General features: G+C 45.4%; 1 protein-coding gene across 1 annotated transcript in view; it reads right to left on the reverse strand.

Moving 5' to 3' along the window:
- The window catches only part of DAP (death associated protein), a 60,254-nt gene extending 59,928 nt beyond the window's left edge, over positions 1-326 (reverse strand). Inside the window, exon 1 of the mRNA XM_060146873.1 lies at positions 121-326. Within this exon, the coding sequence (XP_060002856.1) occupies positions 121-175 (55 nt within the window). The 5' untranslated portion in view covers positions 176-326. The remainder of the gene's footprint in view (positions 1-120) is intronic.
- Between the last annotated feature and the right edge of the window lie 15,424 nt (positions 327-15,750).

Raw genomic sequence — 15,750 nt, forward strand, 5'->3', positions numbered from 1 at the left:
CAGGCTGGCCGGCTGCCTCCCCCGCCCGGCGCCCCGCTCCGTGCTCCGCGCCCCGTGCCCGCGGGTTCGAGCCCGCCCTCCGGGCCCGCGAGAGGAGAGAAAGTGGGAACGAGTCAGTACCGGCGGGCGGGTGTCCAGCTTTCGTCTCTAGCTTCCCCTCGGGAGGCGAAGACATGGTGCGACTGGGTTTCAGAGGGACGTGGACGGCAGTCGTCGAAGGCTCGCGGGCCTGGAGAGAAGTGCGCGCGAGCTTTAGCGCCGGGAGCGAGGGAGGCGCGTGCGTGGGGCGGCGGGGCCGCGCGCGAGCGGACCGACCGCGGCCGCCTCGAGGGGGCGCGGCCGCTGCGCGCCTACGTGGCGCGGCCCCGCCAGCCCGCGGCTGCGCGGTGGCGTCACTGCGCCCTCCCCGCCCCGCCCCGCCCCGCCGACTCCCGCCGGCTCCCGCCGGCTCCCGCCGGCTCCCGCGCGCCCCGGGTACTGAGCATGCGCAGTCGGCGGCGCCACGTTGGAAGCCTCGGCCGAGGGCGGAGGAGGTAGAAGGGGAGCGGGGGCGGGGTGTTGACGGTTAAAAGAGGCGGGCGTTGGTGCCGGCGGGGACAGTCGCCCGAGGTTGAAGAGCGCCCAGCAGGAGGGTGGCACCCCCGTGCACGGTGCTCCACCAACTCTCCAGATAGACGGTGACGGTGGTGGGGAAACAGCTTCAACAGTGGGGCACCCAGGGGTGCTGTGTGCCGTCGGGGAACCGGACCGTCTGCCAGATGGCCTCACCCGGCTCACGCTCGGAGCGACCGGTCAAGTGCGGAAATGAGACTCCAGGTGGGACCGACCTGGGGCCCAAGAATAGCAGGGATTTGTTAAAAGATGCTGCAAATGGGAGAGCTTCCCCACCACCCCACTCCGGGGGAGAAAGGCAGAGCTGTGAAGCCTGGAAACCTGGACAGAGGTCTTGCAAGGTTGCGTCTGTGTCCCCTGTCTCTGCCGTCTTCATGTTGCGTTGGGTCTTGATTCTGTCCAAAGCTGACCCGTTGGCCTTGTGCCTCGGATTGGAACCTTCTCGCCTTCTCAAGCGCTTTGTAACTGCAGGTATCCTCTACGGACCATCAGTCCCGCCTTGCTAAATTAGCGTTCAGACATGTCCAGTGTCTTTAGAAAAGGAAACACCATCGGCTCTCTTGGCTGTATGTCTCCCTTTGACAGCACAGCTGCTCGAAGAGCATCTCAGCACCCCCACCCCCGTCTCCTCAACCCAGTCCAATCCATCTGGTTGCCATCAGCGCCCCAAAGGCTGCCGCCAGCCAGGAAAGTCCTTTTATCATGGTCACTCGTGACCTCCACGCTGCCCAATCCAGTGTTCACTCTTCCACTCTCATCCTCCTTGACCTGTCAGCAGCGCTTGACCTAGCTGACCGTCCCCTTCCTCCTTAGCTTCAGGGTTGCCACATTGTGGCGCTGACATCCAGTGCTTGGGCTGGAGGCTTGGCTGCTAACTCTCAGTTGGGTTGGTTGGCTCCTCTTCTAGGTTTCTGAACACTTGAGTCTCTCAAGGCTCAACATCAGCCCTCTTCCGTGTCTAGACTTGGCTTCAGTGGTCACATGAGGCCCACTATCATCCATATGCGTATGGACCCCAAATCTGCAAACCCATTTCTCTATGCCTGCCTCTCCATTAAGCTCCAGACTCACATTCCACTGCGCCCTTGACCTCCCTCACCCAGATGTCTAACTCAGCGCTGCCCAGCTCTTTGCATCAGGGCACACAGAGAAATGCACATACTCTACGTTGATCTGGGACTTTCCCCTGACGTTTCAGTAACACTACCAGCGGGACAGCTGTTGGCCAGGCAGCAGTCGTGATATAGTTGTCTTTGTCTTGCATTCATATCAAAACTTGCAGACAGGTGTCAGCAGCTTAGAAGAAAATATGAAATCAGTAGTGGAACACTCTTTTAGGAGATGCTCCATCACTAACACTATTCATAGAACAGAGTGAGGAAATCCACAGACACTGATGGTTTGATTCTAAATAGAAGGAAGCTTTGAGGATACCTAACCAAACTAATTGTATGAATATTTTCTTCTTTATGTGTGTTCAAGTGTGCTATATGGTTAAAAACTCATGCCTTAAGTCTAAAAGCACCATTTCTAAGAAGTATGAAATAAAAATTCTAGGTTAGAAAACATTGTGTTATAGTTTAGTTTGCAGCGTTGTTTCCTCTTAGCGGTACCTAAAGTCATATGTTAAGAGCGATGGCATCTTCAATTCAATGACCCATGGTATTGCTAGGGAACCCTGGGGGTAACAGAAGGAGCACGCTGAGGAAGGAATGAAGCTACCCAAGGGCTCTGGAGGCTCCGGTCACCACTGGGCTGCACCAAGGCCTGAGAGGATCCGTATCTTTGCCCGAGGCCTGTTCTGGGACCACAGTGATCAAGACCCTCTAGTGTTGACAGCCTTGCCTAGTTTTACATGTGGAAGCAGAACTCCTGACTCACCCACCTACCCAGAGATACCTTCCCATCTAGAGCAGAATCCAAACTAGAGTACCTGCCTAATCCATAGCGTTCCTACTGAAGAAAATATGGTTAAGGAATTTAGCTTGAAAAAAACACCCATATTTCCCAGCCTCCCTTACAGCTAGGGGTGGCCAAGAGGCAGTTCTGGCCATTGAAATGTAAGTGGAAGTTGACTGGGGTTTTCTGGGGAAGTTTCTGCATTCTTGATATGAGGACCACCCTTCCTCCTGGTGACTTCATTGTTCACACCGCCTTGAATTCAGACAGAAGGTGGAAGGCAGAGCAATTGTGTCGCAACCACGAGGCAACCAAAGGCATGAAAGCCGTATGCTAAAGGTGGCGCAACAGGAAGACGAAAGGAAGCTGGACTTTGAGGTTCCGTGGTGTCTCTGCAGGGCAGTGGACCCCGCCTCCAGACTGTTTTCTTGTGTGGAAAACAAACCCCTAGTAGATGCAGTCCCTGTGGTTGGTGTCTTTACATGCAGCCAAATGCAACCCCTACCAGGCCCTGGGTGATGGGGGCCCTGCCTGCTTCTAGGAGCTCATCTCTCACAGCTCCTCTGGCCACACTGGCCTTTCTGATGCTCCTCAGATGTGACAAACCAACCCTTCCCTTTGGGCCTTGGCATCAGCTGTTCCCTCCACCTGGGACCGTCTCCCCCAGATTCGTGCATGGCTGACTCCTTGGCATTCTGTAATCAGCTTTTGAAAGGGCCTATTCCTGACCACCAGATCTGAAGAAGGCAGTCCAGGCACTCGACTCTCATAACTTTGTCTTCATCGTCATCCATCAGTATCTCCCTGGGCATTACTGTCTTTCTCCTCTGACTTGCACGGTCGACTGGCAGCCCACTGAGGAGAGAGATCTTGTCCATCTTTGCTCACTGTATTTCTACCACCCAAAACCGCAGTGGGTACAGAAGAAGCATTTGATAGATATTATCCCGCATAATTCTGGAGCATAGATACATTTAGTTTCTCACAACTGTTACGTAAATGAAGAACAGCAAATGAGGTCTACACAGAGAATGAAAAATATACACAGTATGTATTATAGACAATTAATACAGATGACCACTAATGTTTCCTGATACTTTCACTCACAAGTATATTCATGCGTGTGTGTGTGTGTCCAGCCCCACAAGTCCTAGTTGCTGAGGATATATGTCAGACACCACCCTTTGGAAGCTTTTTATGTGGACATGCACATTCCATAGATATTATTAGAATTCTGGGTGAATAATCTTATAAGCTCACTATAACTCTGGGAGTAAGGCAGGTTGACCCATTTTTACCAAGAAAGACAAAAGCAAACAGACAAAAAGGGGAAGAAAGGATGGTTGAACTTATGTGGGACACAACCCTGTTGAGCGCATACTGGAACCAGAAGCCAGGTCTTTAAGCCCCAATCCCATTTCTCCCCACCGTTGGCGGCCTTCTGAAGTAGAGTTTTGGGAGCCGTTTCCCCTTCTTCTCTAAGCAGGCTCTTTTGTAATCCCAAGTGGTGCTGGAAAAAATGGCACTGAGTCTAAGACACTACTTAATGCGAATGCTGTAAACACTGGAAAAAGTATTCAAAGAAGAAACAGAAAATGCAGATTCTCTTCTCCATGTGTATATTTTGGAACCTTGACTATGTCACTGAAACATTCTGAGTCTCGGTTTCTCATCTGCAAGTTGGAGATGTGAACACTGACCTCCCGCAGGACTGGTGTGAGAATCCAGGGCCGTCTCAGTGCCGCCTGCAAGCCCCTATAGCTCAGCATTGTCCCGTCTGCTCTCCATAAGATCCTGAGACGTGAGGGCTTCTCTGCCCTCCTTTTCTGAGGAACCGAGCTTGCGAAAGGCCAAGCACAGGAGTCGATAGCTAATGTGGGGAAACCCGGGAGAGCCCGCTCTCACCACCATCCTGGTTGCACGTTTGGAAGTGCTTCGTAAACCATAATATACTACAAAATATACTGTTATTATTGCAGACAGAGTTTTCGTTAGCATTCATGAAATACAAGAATTGTCCCACGGTGTATTAAAATAACCCGCCTATCAATCACTTTGATGAACATTGCTTTCTTATTCCCAGCTGGCCCATATGTTCTGTCTCCTTGTGCTGTTGTCTGATGGATGAGAATTCTTATTCACTTCACAGGATTTCTCTTCCATTGTTGATATTGCTGGGAAGGGGAGGGCAGCAGCCATTCTCAACTTTGCTTTGTAACATCCAGGATGTTTCTCACTGTATTATGTTATGGGGGTTTTAAATAACGGTTATTTAAATATAATTTCTTTGACACCCACAAGTACACATACAATACTTGAAGAAGATAGGCATGTCCCAAAATAAAAATGATGGACTACCCCTCTCTCTGTCTCTGCCTCTGTTTCTGTCTTTGTCTCTCTCTCACGTACACATACACACACACATGGGGAATCCCCCAGGGTTTCACTGGGCTCCAACTTGTCAGTCAGTCACAGGGTAATTGAGAAACATTTTGAGGCATTTTGCAAAAGTGATTCAACAGCTGGTGAAGGACGTGGAGGTCACTTTTCATCACATCTGAGGTCATCCTTTAGCTAAGGATATTTGAAGGAAAAAAGAACCAGCCTGGATCTCAGCAAAATATTCCTCTTATCTTTATTTGGAAGTTAGAAAACAGAAACTGCAAAAATGATGGGAGTGCTACAACCATGAATACTGATTTCCCACAGAATTGCAAATGCTATGTAAGTTATTTATGAAAAATGTGTTTTAGCAGAGAAATGGGGGTGGAGGGTAGGGATCATTTTATTTCTGGCTCTTTCACTGAGTCATTGTTTGACCTTGCGCAAGTTACTTCCACATTCTGTGATCATAGTTCCATAGTAGAGGCAGTAATACCCATCTTACACAAGGATTCAAATAGTTATTCAATATTATGTCTTAGCATTTATCTCCCTGTATAAAATTTCTTACAGGGGCATACGAATTGCTATAAGTACAAAAAATAAACATGACAAAGACATCAAGAATAAAGAGGCTTTCGAAGGCAAGATAAAATCATCTCAAGGGAGTCTGAAATCTGAAATTGAAGAACATGTACTTTTGTTAGTTTTTTTTTTTTTTAAACCATCTATCCAGGATTCAGTGGTACTAGGACATTAGGACATTATTTGACCCTTTTCTCCTTAAATTTCTTTTTTGTGGGTGTGAAAGGCTATGAGTATATCCTTTTCAGAGAGCTTAAGTGACAGGTGAATAGACATAGTACATTGAGGCTTTACTCCTGTCTTTTCAGGCCCACGAGCCTCTACTCAGCTTTCCACGTAGAATCAGTCTGAGCAGGAGAATCTATAAATGACTGAGCACGGGTCCTGGGGTCTCTAGACTGAGGTTTGAGACTCAGCCTGATCACACATTAAATGTGCAACATCAGAGAAACTCCACAGCATCAGAAGCTCTCCATCAGAGAGCTCTGAGTCTCAGCGCCCTCACCTAAAAGTGGGGAACATAACACGCCCCTCTACAATATTCACAGGAAGTATATGTGATAGCGTATTGAAAATGCTTGGTAAACATTAAATGACTAAACACAAGTCTACCCAAAGCACATTATTTCTTAGAGATTTTAGAGCAAAAGCAAAGTAAACATTTATTTTAAAATACAAAACAGACGATGAATGTTATAGGACAGAAAGGAGATTCCCGCTGGTTTGTGGGTGGGTAGGCATAGTGATAATGAACAGGTTTCAAGGGACGGGGTGTGGAACCGAGCCCTTCCGGTTGACAGGAGGCAGGAGGAGGGCGGTCCACCGGGGAAAGGGCGGAGGAGAAGCGAGGAGCTGGGGCAGCAGTCCACGTGCCCAAGACGGTGATTGGTCCAGTCTGACCTGAGGGTGGGATGAGCGTGGAAAGGTAACAGCGGACCAAAAGGTTCTGGTTTAAGGTCTGGTTGAAGAAAGACAGCTGGATTCTTATCTCTGTCTCTGCATTCAGTCTCTTGCAATATCATGTCATGTAGCCTCTGGAAAACGTCCTTGTACGTTCGAGAGGGAATAAGACTGGAAAAAAGCAAGTAACATTTCAGTATTATTAAAAAAGAAAAAAAATTAGTTTCGACCTCACAGACCACCTGGATGGGTCTAGAAAACCTCCAGGGGTCACTGGACCACACTCTGAGAATTGCTGTTCTTGATCATTCTTTAGAAACTTATTGATCTAAGAATAAGAAAAATATATGTTTGGATTAAAATACAACCACCACACTGTAGTCAGTGGTGATGTCAGCCCTACAATCGGCTAGGACTACAATGCCAGGTGGCATCACCCCAGCAGTGGCCGAGGCAGCAGGGGGACTCTCAGGGGCTCCCCTGTTCTAGGCTGACTCTCTGGCGCTGGGCCAGCTGGGTCAGCTGGGATGGAGGTGTGAGGCTGGCCTCCAGAATGACAGCACCGGTCCCCACTGTCTGGGCTTCCCCACTCACCACAGCTGTTTCCGGATCCACAAAATCCACCTGCTGTGCTGTTTGCCTTTGAAAAGGCGGTCTGAGCAATCTTAGAGTTTTGATAACGTTGTTGACATCATTTTTCAAAAGCTCTGCTTTCACAGGCTTAAGAAATTGAGATATGATTGACATATCACACTGTGTAAGTTTACTATGTACAATGTATTGATTTCATACACATATATTGCAATATGATTACCACCTTACTGCTAGCTAACACCTCTATCATGTCACATAGTTATAATTTCCTTTTTATGGTGAGAACAATTAAAATGTAGTCTCTTAGCAGCTCTGAAATTTATAATACGGTATTGTTGACTATAATCACTATCTTGTGCATTATATCTCCAGGACTTACTTATCTATTAGTTCCAAATTTGTACATTAAACAACATCTCTCCCATTCCCCACACCCCCGACCCTCACCATTCTACTCTTTGTTTTTATGATTGTTTTTATGAGTTCAGCTCTTTTAGATTCCACATGTAAGCAATTTCATACAATATTTATCTTTCTCTGTTTGACTTACCTCACTTAGTATAATAACCTTAAGGTCCATCCCATTCACAATACCATCAAAAACAATAAAATAGTCAGGAATAAGTGTAACCAAGGAAGTGAAAGAGCTGTACTGTGAAAACTACAAGACTTTGATGAAAGAAATTGAAGAAGAAACAAACAAATGGAAAGATATCCGATGAATTGGAACAATCAATATTGTTAAAATGTCCATACTGCCCAAAGCCGTCTTTGGATTCAGTGCAATCCGTATCAAAATTCTAATGAACTAGAAAAAACAGTTCACAGGCTTTTAAGTGAGGAATGGCAGAAGTCTCCAACATGAAGCTCTTGGCCATATTTTTCGCTCCAAAGCTGCACGTTGTGCCTTCCCTCCATAGGCCATATGAACGTTCTGACTACTTTCAAGAAATACTTTCTATGAATACATTTTGAAAAAATACAAAAGCAGTATACTTTGGAAAACCTAAATAACGGTATTCTTTATGTCCAAAGGAGAAAGCAAGTCACTGCTTCTCAATAATCCTACCAGCATTAGAGTCTACCACTTATACTTTGTATGCCCCTCTAGGTTTCCAGAAAAAAAATAGATAAGGATTCTTTTTAATGATCTCATCTTGTAGATTGTCCCTCAATTTATGTCTGTCTGATGTTTCTCTCATTTTTTTGTCTGCACCATGTGGCTCTCAAGACCTTAGTTCCCTGACCAGGGATTGAACCCCCGCCCATGGCAGTGAAAGCGCCAAGTCCTAACCACTGGACCACCAGAGAGTTCCCATCTCATTGTTAAACAGGAGTTATGGGTTTTGGAAAGGAAGGCCATATAAGTGAAGTCTCATTTTCATCACATGGTATCCAGGGTACGTGTTATCAATATGACTTTACCATTGATAATTTTCACCTAGATCGCCTCTCTGACAGAAAGTGTGTTAAATATGGTGGTTTTATAGATTTAGATTAATGTATTCGTGAATTAAGCTGTCTACTAGGAATCAGTGTGAACACAGGCTACATTTTTTATATCATAACCTTGAAGTTGCCTAATAATTGATAAGAGTCTATATTAATAAGCATACACCTGACCACGATTCTGGAAGATAACCTTTGGGCTCTTCCCACCTCAGTTTTCTTCTCTCTCACAATTCTGGAGTTAGAGATGGCAAATACTTTCCCTTACAAATTTAAAACCTATTTTCCCTGCTGAAATTACCTGGGTTTCTTTTTTTTAAATAAATTAATTTTATTTATTTATTTATTTTGGCTGCGTTTGGTCTTCGTTGCTGCAGGCGGGCTTTCTCTAGTTGCAGCGAGCAGGGGCTACTCTTCGTTGCGGTGCGTGGGCTTCTCACTGCAGTGGCTTCTCTTGTTGTGGAGCACGGGCTTTAGGCGCACGGGCTTCAGTAGCTGTGGCACGTGGGCTCAGTAGTTGTGGCCATGGGCTCTAGAGCGCAGGCTCAGTAGTTGTGGTGCACGGGCTAAGTTGCTCCACAGCATGTGGGATCTTCCCGGAACAGGGCTCGAACCCATGTCCCCTGCATTGGCAGATGGATTCTTAACCACTGTGCCACCAGGGAAGCCCTGGGTTTCTTTTTAAAGCCATCTTTTTTTCTCAGCCAAGTGATTTCATATAATTGATTAATTATTCCATTCAGGCTGAAGTATCTGCGTGTGACTTTGCAGACTAGAGAAGGCTGTAAATAATGACTTCAGTCAGCATCCTAATTCTTACCATGTTTGCAGAAAAGCCACCTCCTTCCTTGCTCAATTTTTAGAAAAACGTCCGAGCTTGGGAAATGTGATTGCTGTTAATCCAGATAAGAACAAATCCCGAGCCCATCCTTCAGCTTTGCAGGGACCCTCTGGGACACCGTTCATAGCTTTTCACTGACATAAATTAATAAACTGCCACTGACCATGGAAAAGATAAGAGAAAATATACAAGCTTCGGTAGCTTGCTGGAAACTTCCAACATAATGGTTCATCTCCTTAACAAAGAACCATGGAGTGTTCGGGTAAAGAAAAGCTACACTTAAGCTATTCCTTGTAGGGCCCACAGAAGAGGTAAAACGTGATGTGATATCACTCCCACAGTATGGGAGAGTAACTGTTGGGCTAGCTTGCATTTGGCTTATTCACTTCTACCCTATCATTTAAGGATCTTATTCTTCTTTCATCTCCTCTCCTTTCCTCCCCTTCCCTCTCCTTTCCCCTCTCCTCTTCTCTTCTCTTCTTTTTTCTTTTCAGAAAGAGAAACCAACTCTGAGTATTTTTTGGAGTATTGTAGAATACTGGAAGAATGCATGAAATTAAGGAGAGGATTCCTGCAGTTTCAGGAACAAACATGGAAGCCCTAGGAATACCAATAACTGAGCTTCCATGTCTAAAATGCTGTCAGTGGATGACTCCAGGCAATGGTTCATTTTATGTGTTTACTTGGCTAGGCCACAGTCCCCAGGTATTTGGTCAAACATTATTCTAGATGATTTTGTGAAGGCATTTTTAAAATGAGATTACCACTTAAATCAGTGGACTTTGAGTAAAGCAGGTTACCCTCCATAATGTGAGTGGGCCTCATCCAACCAGCTGAAGGTCTTAACAGGAAAAAGACTGACCTCCCAGAGGAAGAGGGAATTCTGCCAGCAGACTGCCTTCAAACTCAAACTGCAATTTTTCCCTGGGTCTCCAGCCTGCTGGCTTACCCTGCAGACTTACAACTAGTCAACCTCCGTAATTTCGTGAGCCACTTCCTTAAAATAAATCTCTCTGTCTCTCTCTCAATCTATCTAGATAGATACGGATAGAGATGTGGATATAGATATGGATATATTTCCTCTTGGTTCTGTTTCTCTAGAGAACCCTGACTCATACACTAGCTACAACTGTTTTCACTCACCTGGCTCTCCATTCAAGGTCAGATTCAGAGAACATGAAATATCCTTGGGCCTCAAACTACTTTAATTCAGGTGCTGTGCTCTTGTTGACTGAAAGAAAAATGCACAATGTAAAAGCTGTGAGTTTCAGTTTTTTTCAGGGACCTTACTGAGGACTAGAGTATGAGAAACAGCCTCTGAGGGGACTGCTCCAAAGAAGTGGGAGGAGAAGCCAGTATATATGTGATTTTTGACTAGGGAGTTCGTGTAGTCAAGCACACATCTCAGCGAAAGATAACGGATATAGGCATAAGGAACAGATACCTCAGTTAAGGATTTTAGTGTTTTTCTATGTATGAGAGGATGAAAGAATGCGGGTTCATTAAAATTCTTCCTAAAATATACATCTAACTATTTGAGGGGGTCTGTTTTTCTAACGCACAGGATGCCTCATCCTGTTTTTTGTCCTGAATTCCTTTCAGGGTGCACCGTCGGTCAGTAACGATAGTGGCTAATAACTAGATCCTTGTAGAACTGGATGGTGGGCAACATTCTTTGTTTTATAGTCCCCCCTTTGGGTTATACATTCTACCAAGGTTTGGGAGGCATTTCATGACCAGTGTGTCTCACAGGGCTAGGAAGGCTCATACCTAGGTCAGGTGAGGATTCCATTGATAAGCCAGTTCATTTTCTAGACCCTGTTAATGGTAGCAATAAAAGTCTCTGGATCACATGACTGACTACTCTGTTATGGTCCATGAAATGATTCTCCCTTGTTGTTTCTTCCCATATCCAGAGTTACACTATTACAGTCATTTCAGTCTTATGTAAAACTATATATTTGGTCAACCATTTCAAGTTGCTTAGTCATCATTATTTTTGTCAGAGACTCTGTTACACATTGGGTAGTACAAACACAACAATCTTGTAAAATAGGTAAAATACAGGTAATAGAGCTAGTAGCATTAATAAAGTCATAAGTAAGAATTTAAGGGACTTCCCTGGTGGCTCAGTGGTTAAGAATCCACCTGCCAATGCAGAGGACATGGGTGCAATCCCTGGTCAGGGAAGATGCCACATGCCGCAGAGCAACTTAAGCCAGTGTGCCACAGCTACTGAAGTCCGCACACCTAGAGCCCACGCTCGCAACAAAGAGAAGCCACTGCAATGAGAAGCCCGCACACCGCAGCAAAGAGTAGCCCCCAGTCGCGGCAACTAGAGAAAGACCACTGGCAGAAATGAAGGCCCAACGCAGCCAAAAAAAAGTTACATAGATAAATAAATAAATAAACAAACAAACAAACAGAAAAGATTATTTGAATGTTTAAAAAAAAAAAGGAAATTAAGCCAAGAATTTCCATTACCAGCCCAGTTCTTTAAGAGACCACCGAGACTAAGGAGTGATTGTTCAAGGAGAAATCTGATTTTTCATGTGGGTCACTAAATATTAAAGGATTTTATATTGAAAGGATATATGTCACATTAAAGGATTAATCTGGTATAAAGACATAACATTCAGTTTGAAGCTGGGTGCAGGTGCCTCCTTGAGGTACTAGGGCCATGTGATTTTGTAATACCGCTCTTCTCAACATAGAGACTTCAGAATTCAGTAGCATAATGGCCTGCTAACTTTTCTCAACATAGAGACTTCAGAATTCAGCAGCATAATGGCCTGATAACTATCACTTAAGGCTTGTTGAATGAATTTCGTTAAGGATTCAACGTGGCTGATTACATTTTCCAATCCTACTGAAGGTGCAAAGATAGCTGCTAAATGGTTATACCCACGAGATACCAGTGATCGATCAGGCTCATACCAATGGTAAATTTTATGGAGTCCTATCTAAATTGGCACACGAGTGGCCTTGAGCCCAAGGGAATCGTAGGGTACATCTTCTTATCTATCCTGGATAGTTTTCATTTAAAAACTTAATCATGAATCAGGTATTACAGTATAAAACTCACTAGTTTATAAATAACAGTTGGGATGAATTATCTATTCATTTGGGTTTAAAAAGACTTCTTTTCTCTCTTTTCCTCAGTCTCAGGAACTGGGGATGGTCTAGAAAATAAGTTTCCTGAGAGCCCTGCTGGAACATTTGTATCTGAATTCCTCTCAGGGTGCTCTGTCACTCCGTGACTGCAGTGGCTAACGACTTGATCTTTGTAGAACTGGATGGTGGGCAGCATGCTTTGTTTTACACTCTAAATGACTTTTCTGGGAGCTGCTAAATAAGCTGGAGTGGACAGAACATTTACAACCCAGTGAACTAAATAAACAAGGAGCTCTGTTAACTGACTGATCAGGCTTAGAAGATTTCAAGTAACATAAATTTGACGAGGCTCCATTATCCATCATAAAATGCTACTGATCATCTCTGTCAGGTTTTTCTGGCATTTGATGTCAAGGGATAAGGACACTCCTGTTATCCACTGTTTACTCATTGGGGAATGTAATCCTTTAACCCCATTCCTTGTGTAACACCAAGTTGTAAACTACATTTAAGAGAATTGCATCAGGTCCTAAACCTACACCTAGTGAGGGATAGTGTTACTTCACAAATCATGCCTAATGTTAATAACTCAAGCTGCACAATGACCTCCCTGGCTTTGTATCAGTTTAACGCACCACCATAGATTATATATCTTATGTAAAATCTCTTGTTTGTTGGAAGATTCTCAGACCCCGAGGTCTAGTTTTTCTCCTTTCACACTTTCAAATTGCACATAAATAAAAAGCATTTCCTCTAATGGTTTCATGACACACGCAGAAGTTTTGCTCTCTACCACTCCTCCCCCCAGTCACCCCCCTTCTGATACTACCTTGCTGGCCTTTCTGATACTAAAATCTTCCCTGTCGCATGAGACACAGCATTCGTTCCAGGCTCTCCATCAGCTGCCCTAGGTTCTCTGCTTTTATCCCAGGCTCCTCCCTGGTGTTCTATCCCAACTTTTCCAACTTTCACTTACATGGTTGGAGAACTGAGTGGTCCTTGAGATTCCAGCAGCTGCTACAGTAGCTGAGAGATAGAAAGGAGCACTGTCCTCACCACCTACTCACAGGAGGTGGTCTTGATAGACATATGCTTGTCCCAAGCCTCCCTCCTGGAGGCCCTGTCCTTCCTACTGAAACTGAAGGGAAGGGGGCAGGACACAACATTTAAAAGAATGATATTACCGGTGAGACAGTAACTGGTTAGAGCCAACTAGGTCCAAGATAGTGGAAGATTTGACTTCCAGTAGATGGTGAGTTTCGATATGCACTCATTATAGTACATTAGCATGCTGTTCTGAGGCCAACCCTAAAAGGCCAAAAAGTGGGTGGTGGCCCACTTCCTGAAAATCTCCGCCCCTTCTCCAAAACAGTTTGAATAATCCTCCCACTCATTAGCCTGTGAAATTATCCAGCCCATAAAAACTAACCACTCCATATTCTGGAGGCTCTCGCCTTCTGAGATGGCCCACACTCTGCCTGTGGACTGTGTTTCTCCCAGGGCCACTCTTGCCCTTTTGAGATGGACTGCATTCTATCTATGGAATGTGTGTCTCTCTAAATAAATCCACTTCTTACCTATCACTTTGCCTCTGGCTGAATTCCTTCTGTGCTGAGACATAAAGAACCTGAGCTTCATGAAGTCTGGAGACCAGGTGTGCAATTTTAATTAAAAGACAGTGGGTTCGAGTCCCAGCTCATGGGTTCAGGTCCCAATCCGGGTTTCGACTGAGTTTGCATCTCATCTGAGTTGTGCAGTTTCACTATCATCCCAGGGTTATAATGAAAGGAGGAGGGAGGCACAGCTGGCTACCAGGCTCTGAGGATAAATCTAGAAATCTCAAGACTAGAAACAGGTTTATGGACGTCATAGACTTTATTTGATTCAACAGACACTTTTGAGGACCTACCCTCAAAAGTGCCAGGCACTTTTCTACAAATTGAAGATAATTCTCAGCTTTTTTAGAGCTTTTATTCTGGATGACTGGAGGCTGAAACTATGCATGATGACAAGCGACAGACAGAGGTAGACTTCTGATATTCTCCTCCAAACCAACTGAAACGCTGGCTAACTCCCCAGGTTCTGAAGCTTCGTGATGTTAATATGCTGTGTTGTTTCTGCACAAATACTGAACAAAGGGTTCCTTGGGACATGTTTTAAAAGATAAAATTCTGTTGTCATGGTGTTTCTGGTTCTCTATTCATGTCAGGCAAGACCCTTCAGGAAGAAACTGTGGGTGTGGAGGGATTCTCTTGCATACCCTTTATTCTTTTTGTTGCCTTAAAAAAATACACCACATGAGAGTTGCGAGTTAAGTTTTATTGGGGGCAAAATGAGGACTGCAGCCCGGGAGACAGCATTTCAGAGAGCTCTGAGAAATTTCTCTGAGGGGGCAAGGGGAGGGGCCAGGATATAGAGGAGTTTTGCAACAAAGGGCAGGTAGTTGAGAACGTCAAAGGATTATTGTTAATTAAAAAAACCCAGATAACTCAAGTTAAGGAATTTAGCGCTTTTCTATGTATGGGAAGATGCAAGAGTCTGGGCTCACTGAAATCATTCCTTTGATGTGCACCTCAGCCATCTGGAGCCAGTATCCTGTGCTTTCCCATCCTAAGTCTCTTCAGGGGGCACCGCAGGGAGTGGCTGCAACCTGTTGGCTGCTAGATGGCAGGTATTCTTTTCAGCCCTGAGTTTCCTCAGGGCTCACCAGCTCACATTGGAGGGTTGCAATCATTGATGATTGTGACATCCTTTGTTTACTGATATGGCAGGAAATATTCCATTTATAAATATTCCATTCATCACTTTCAGGTGTGGCTCAGGCCCTGGGATCCAGGGTAGGTCTGGTGGGGACAGACCTTCCTCCTCTGGACCCGTTGTGGGCAAACTGCAGCCCGTGAACCAAGTCCAACCCGCCACTGGTTTCTAATAAAATTTTACAGACACATAGCTATGTGCATTCATCTCTGTACTGTCTATGGCTGCTTTTCAGGCTGCAACAGCACAGCTGAGGGGCTACAACATATATGGTGTGGGCTGCATAGCCTCAATATTTATTATTGGACCCTTCACAGAAAGTTTGCCCACTCCTTTAGAATAATGGCGCTGTGGATGAAAAATGCTGCCTGTGTATCAGTAAACAAAGGATGCGGCCGCCATCAAGCCCCTACAGCAGACCCCAACAGTGAGGCCTGAGGGAACTCAGGATGGAGACCAGCAGGCTGCCTCTTTGCCAAGCCCTCAGCCACTGCGACCACCCCCAACGGTGCCCCTGAGGACACTCAGGATGGGAAAGCACAGGATACTGGCCCTAGAGAGCTGAGCTGCATATCAAAGGGATGATTTCAATGAGCCCAGACTCTTGGCATCTCCCC

The sequence above is a fragment of the Lagenorhynchus albirostris genome, chromosome 3, assembly GCF_949774975.1.
Source record: "Lagenorhynchus albirostris chromosome 3, mLagAlb1.1, whole genome shotgun sequence".
Lineage (NCBI taxonomy): Eukaryota > Metazoa > Chordata > Mammalia > Artiodactyla > Delphinidae > Lagenorhynchus > Lagenorhynchus albirostris.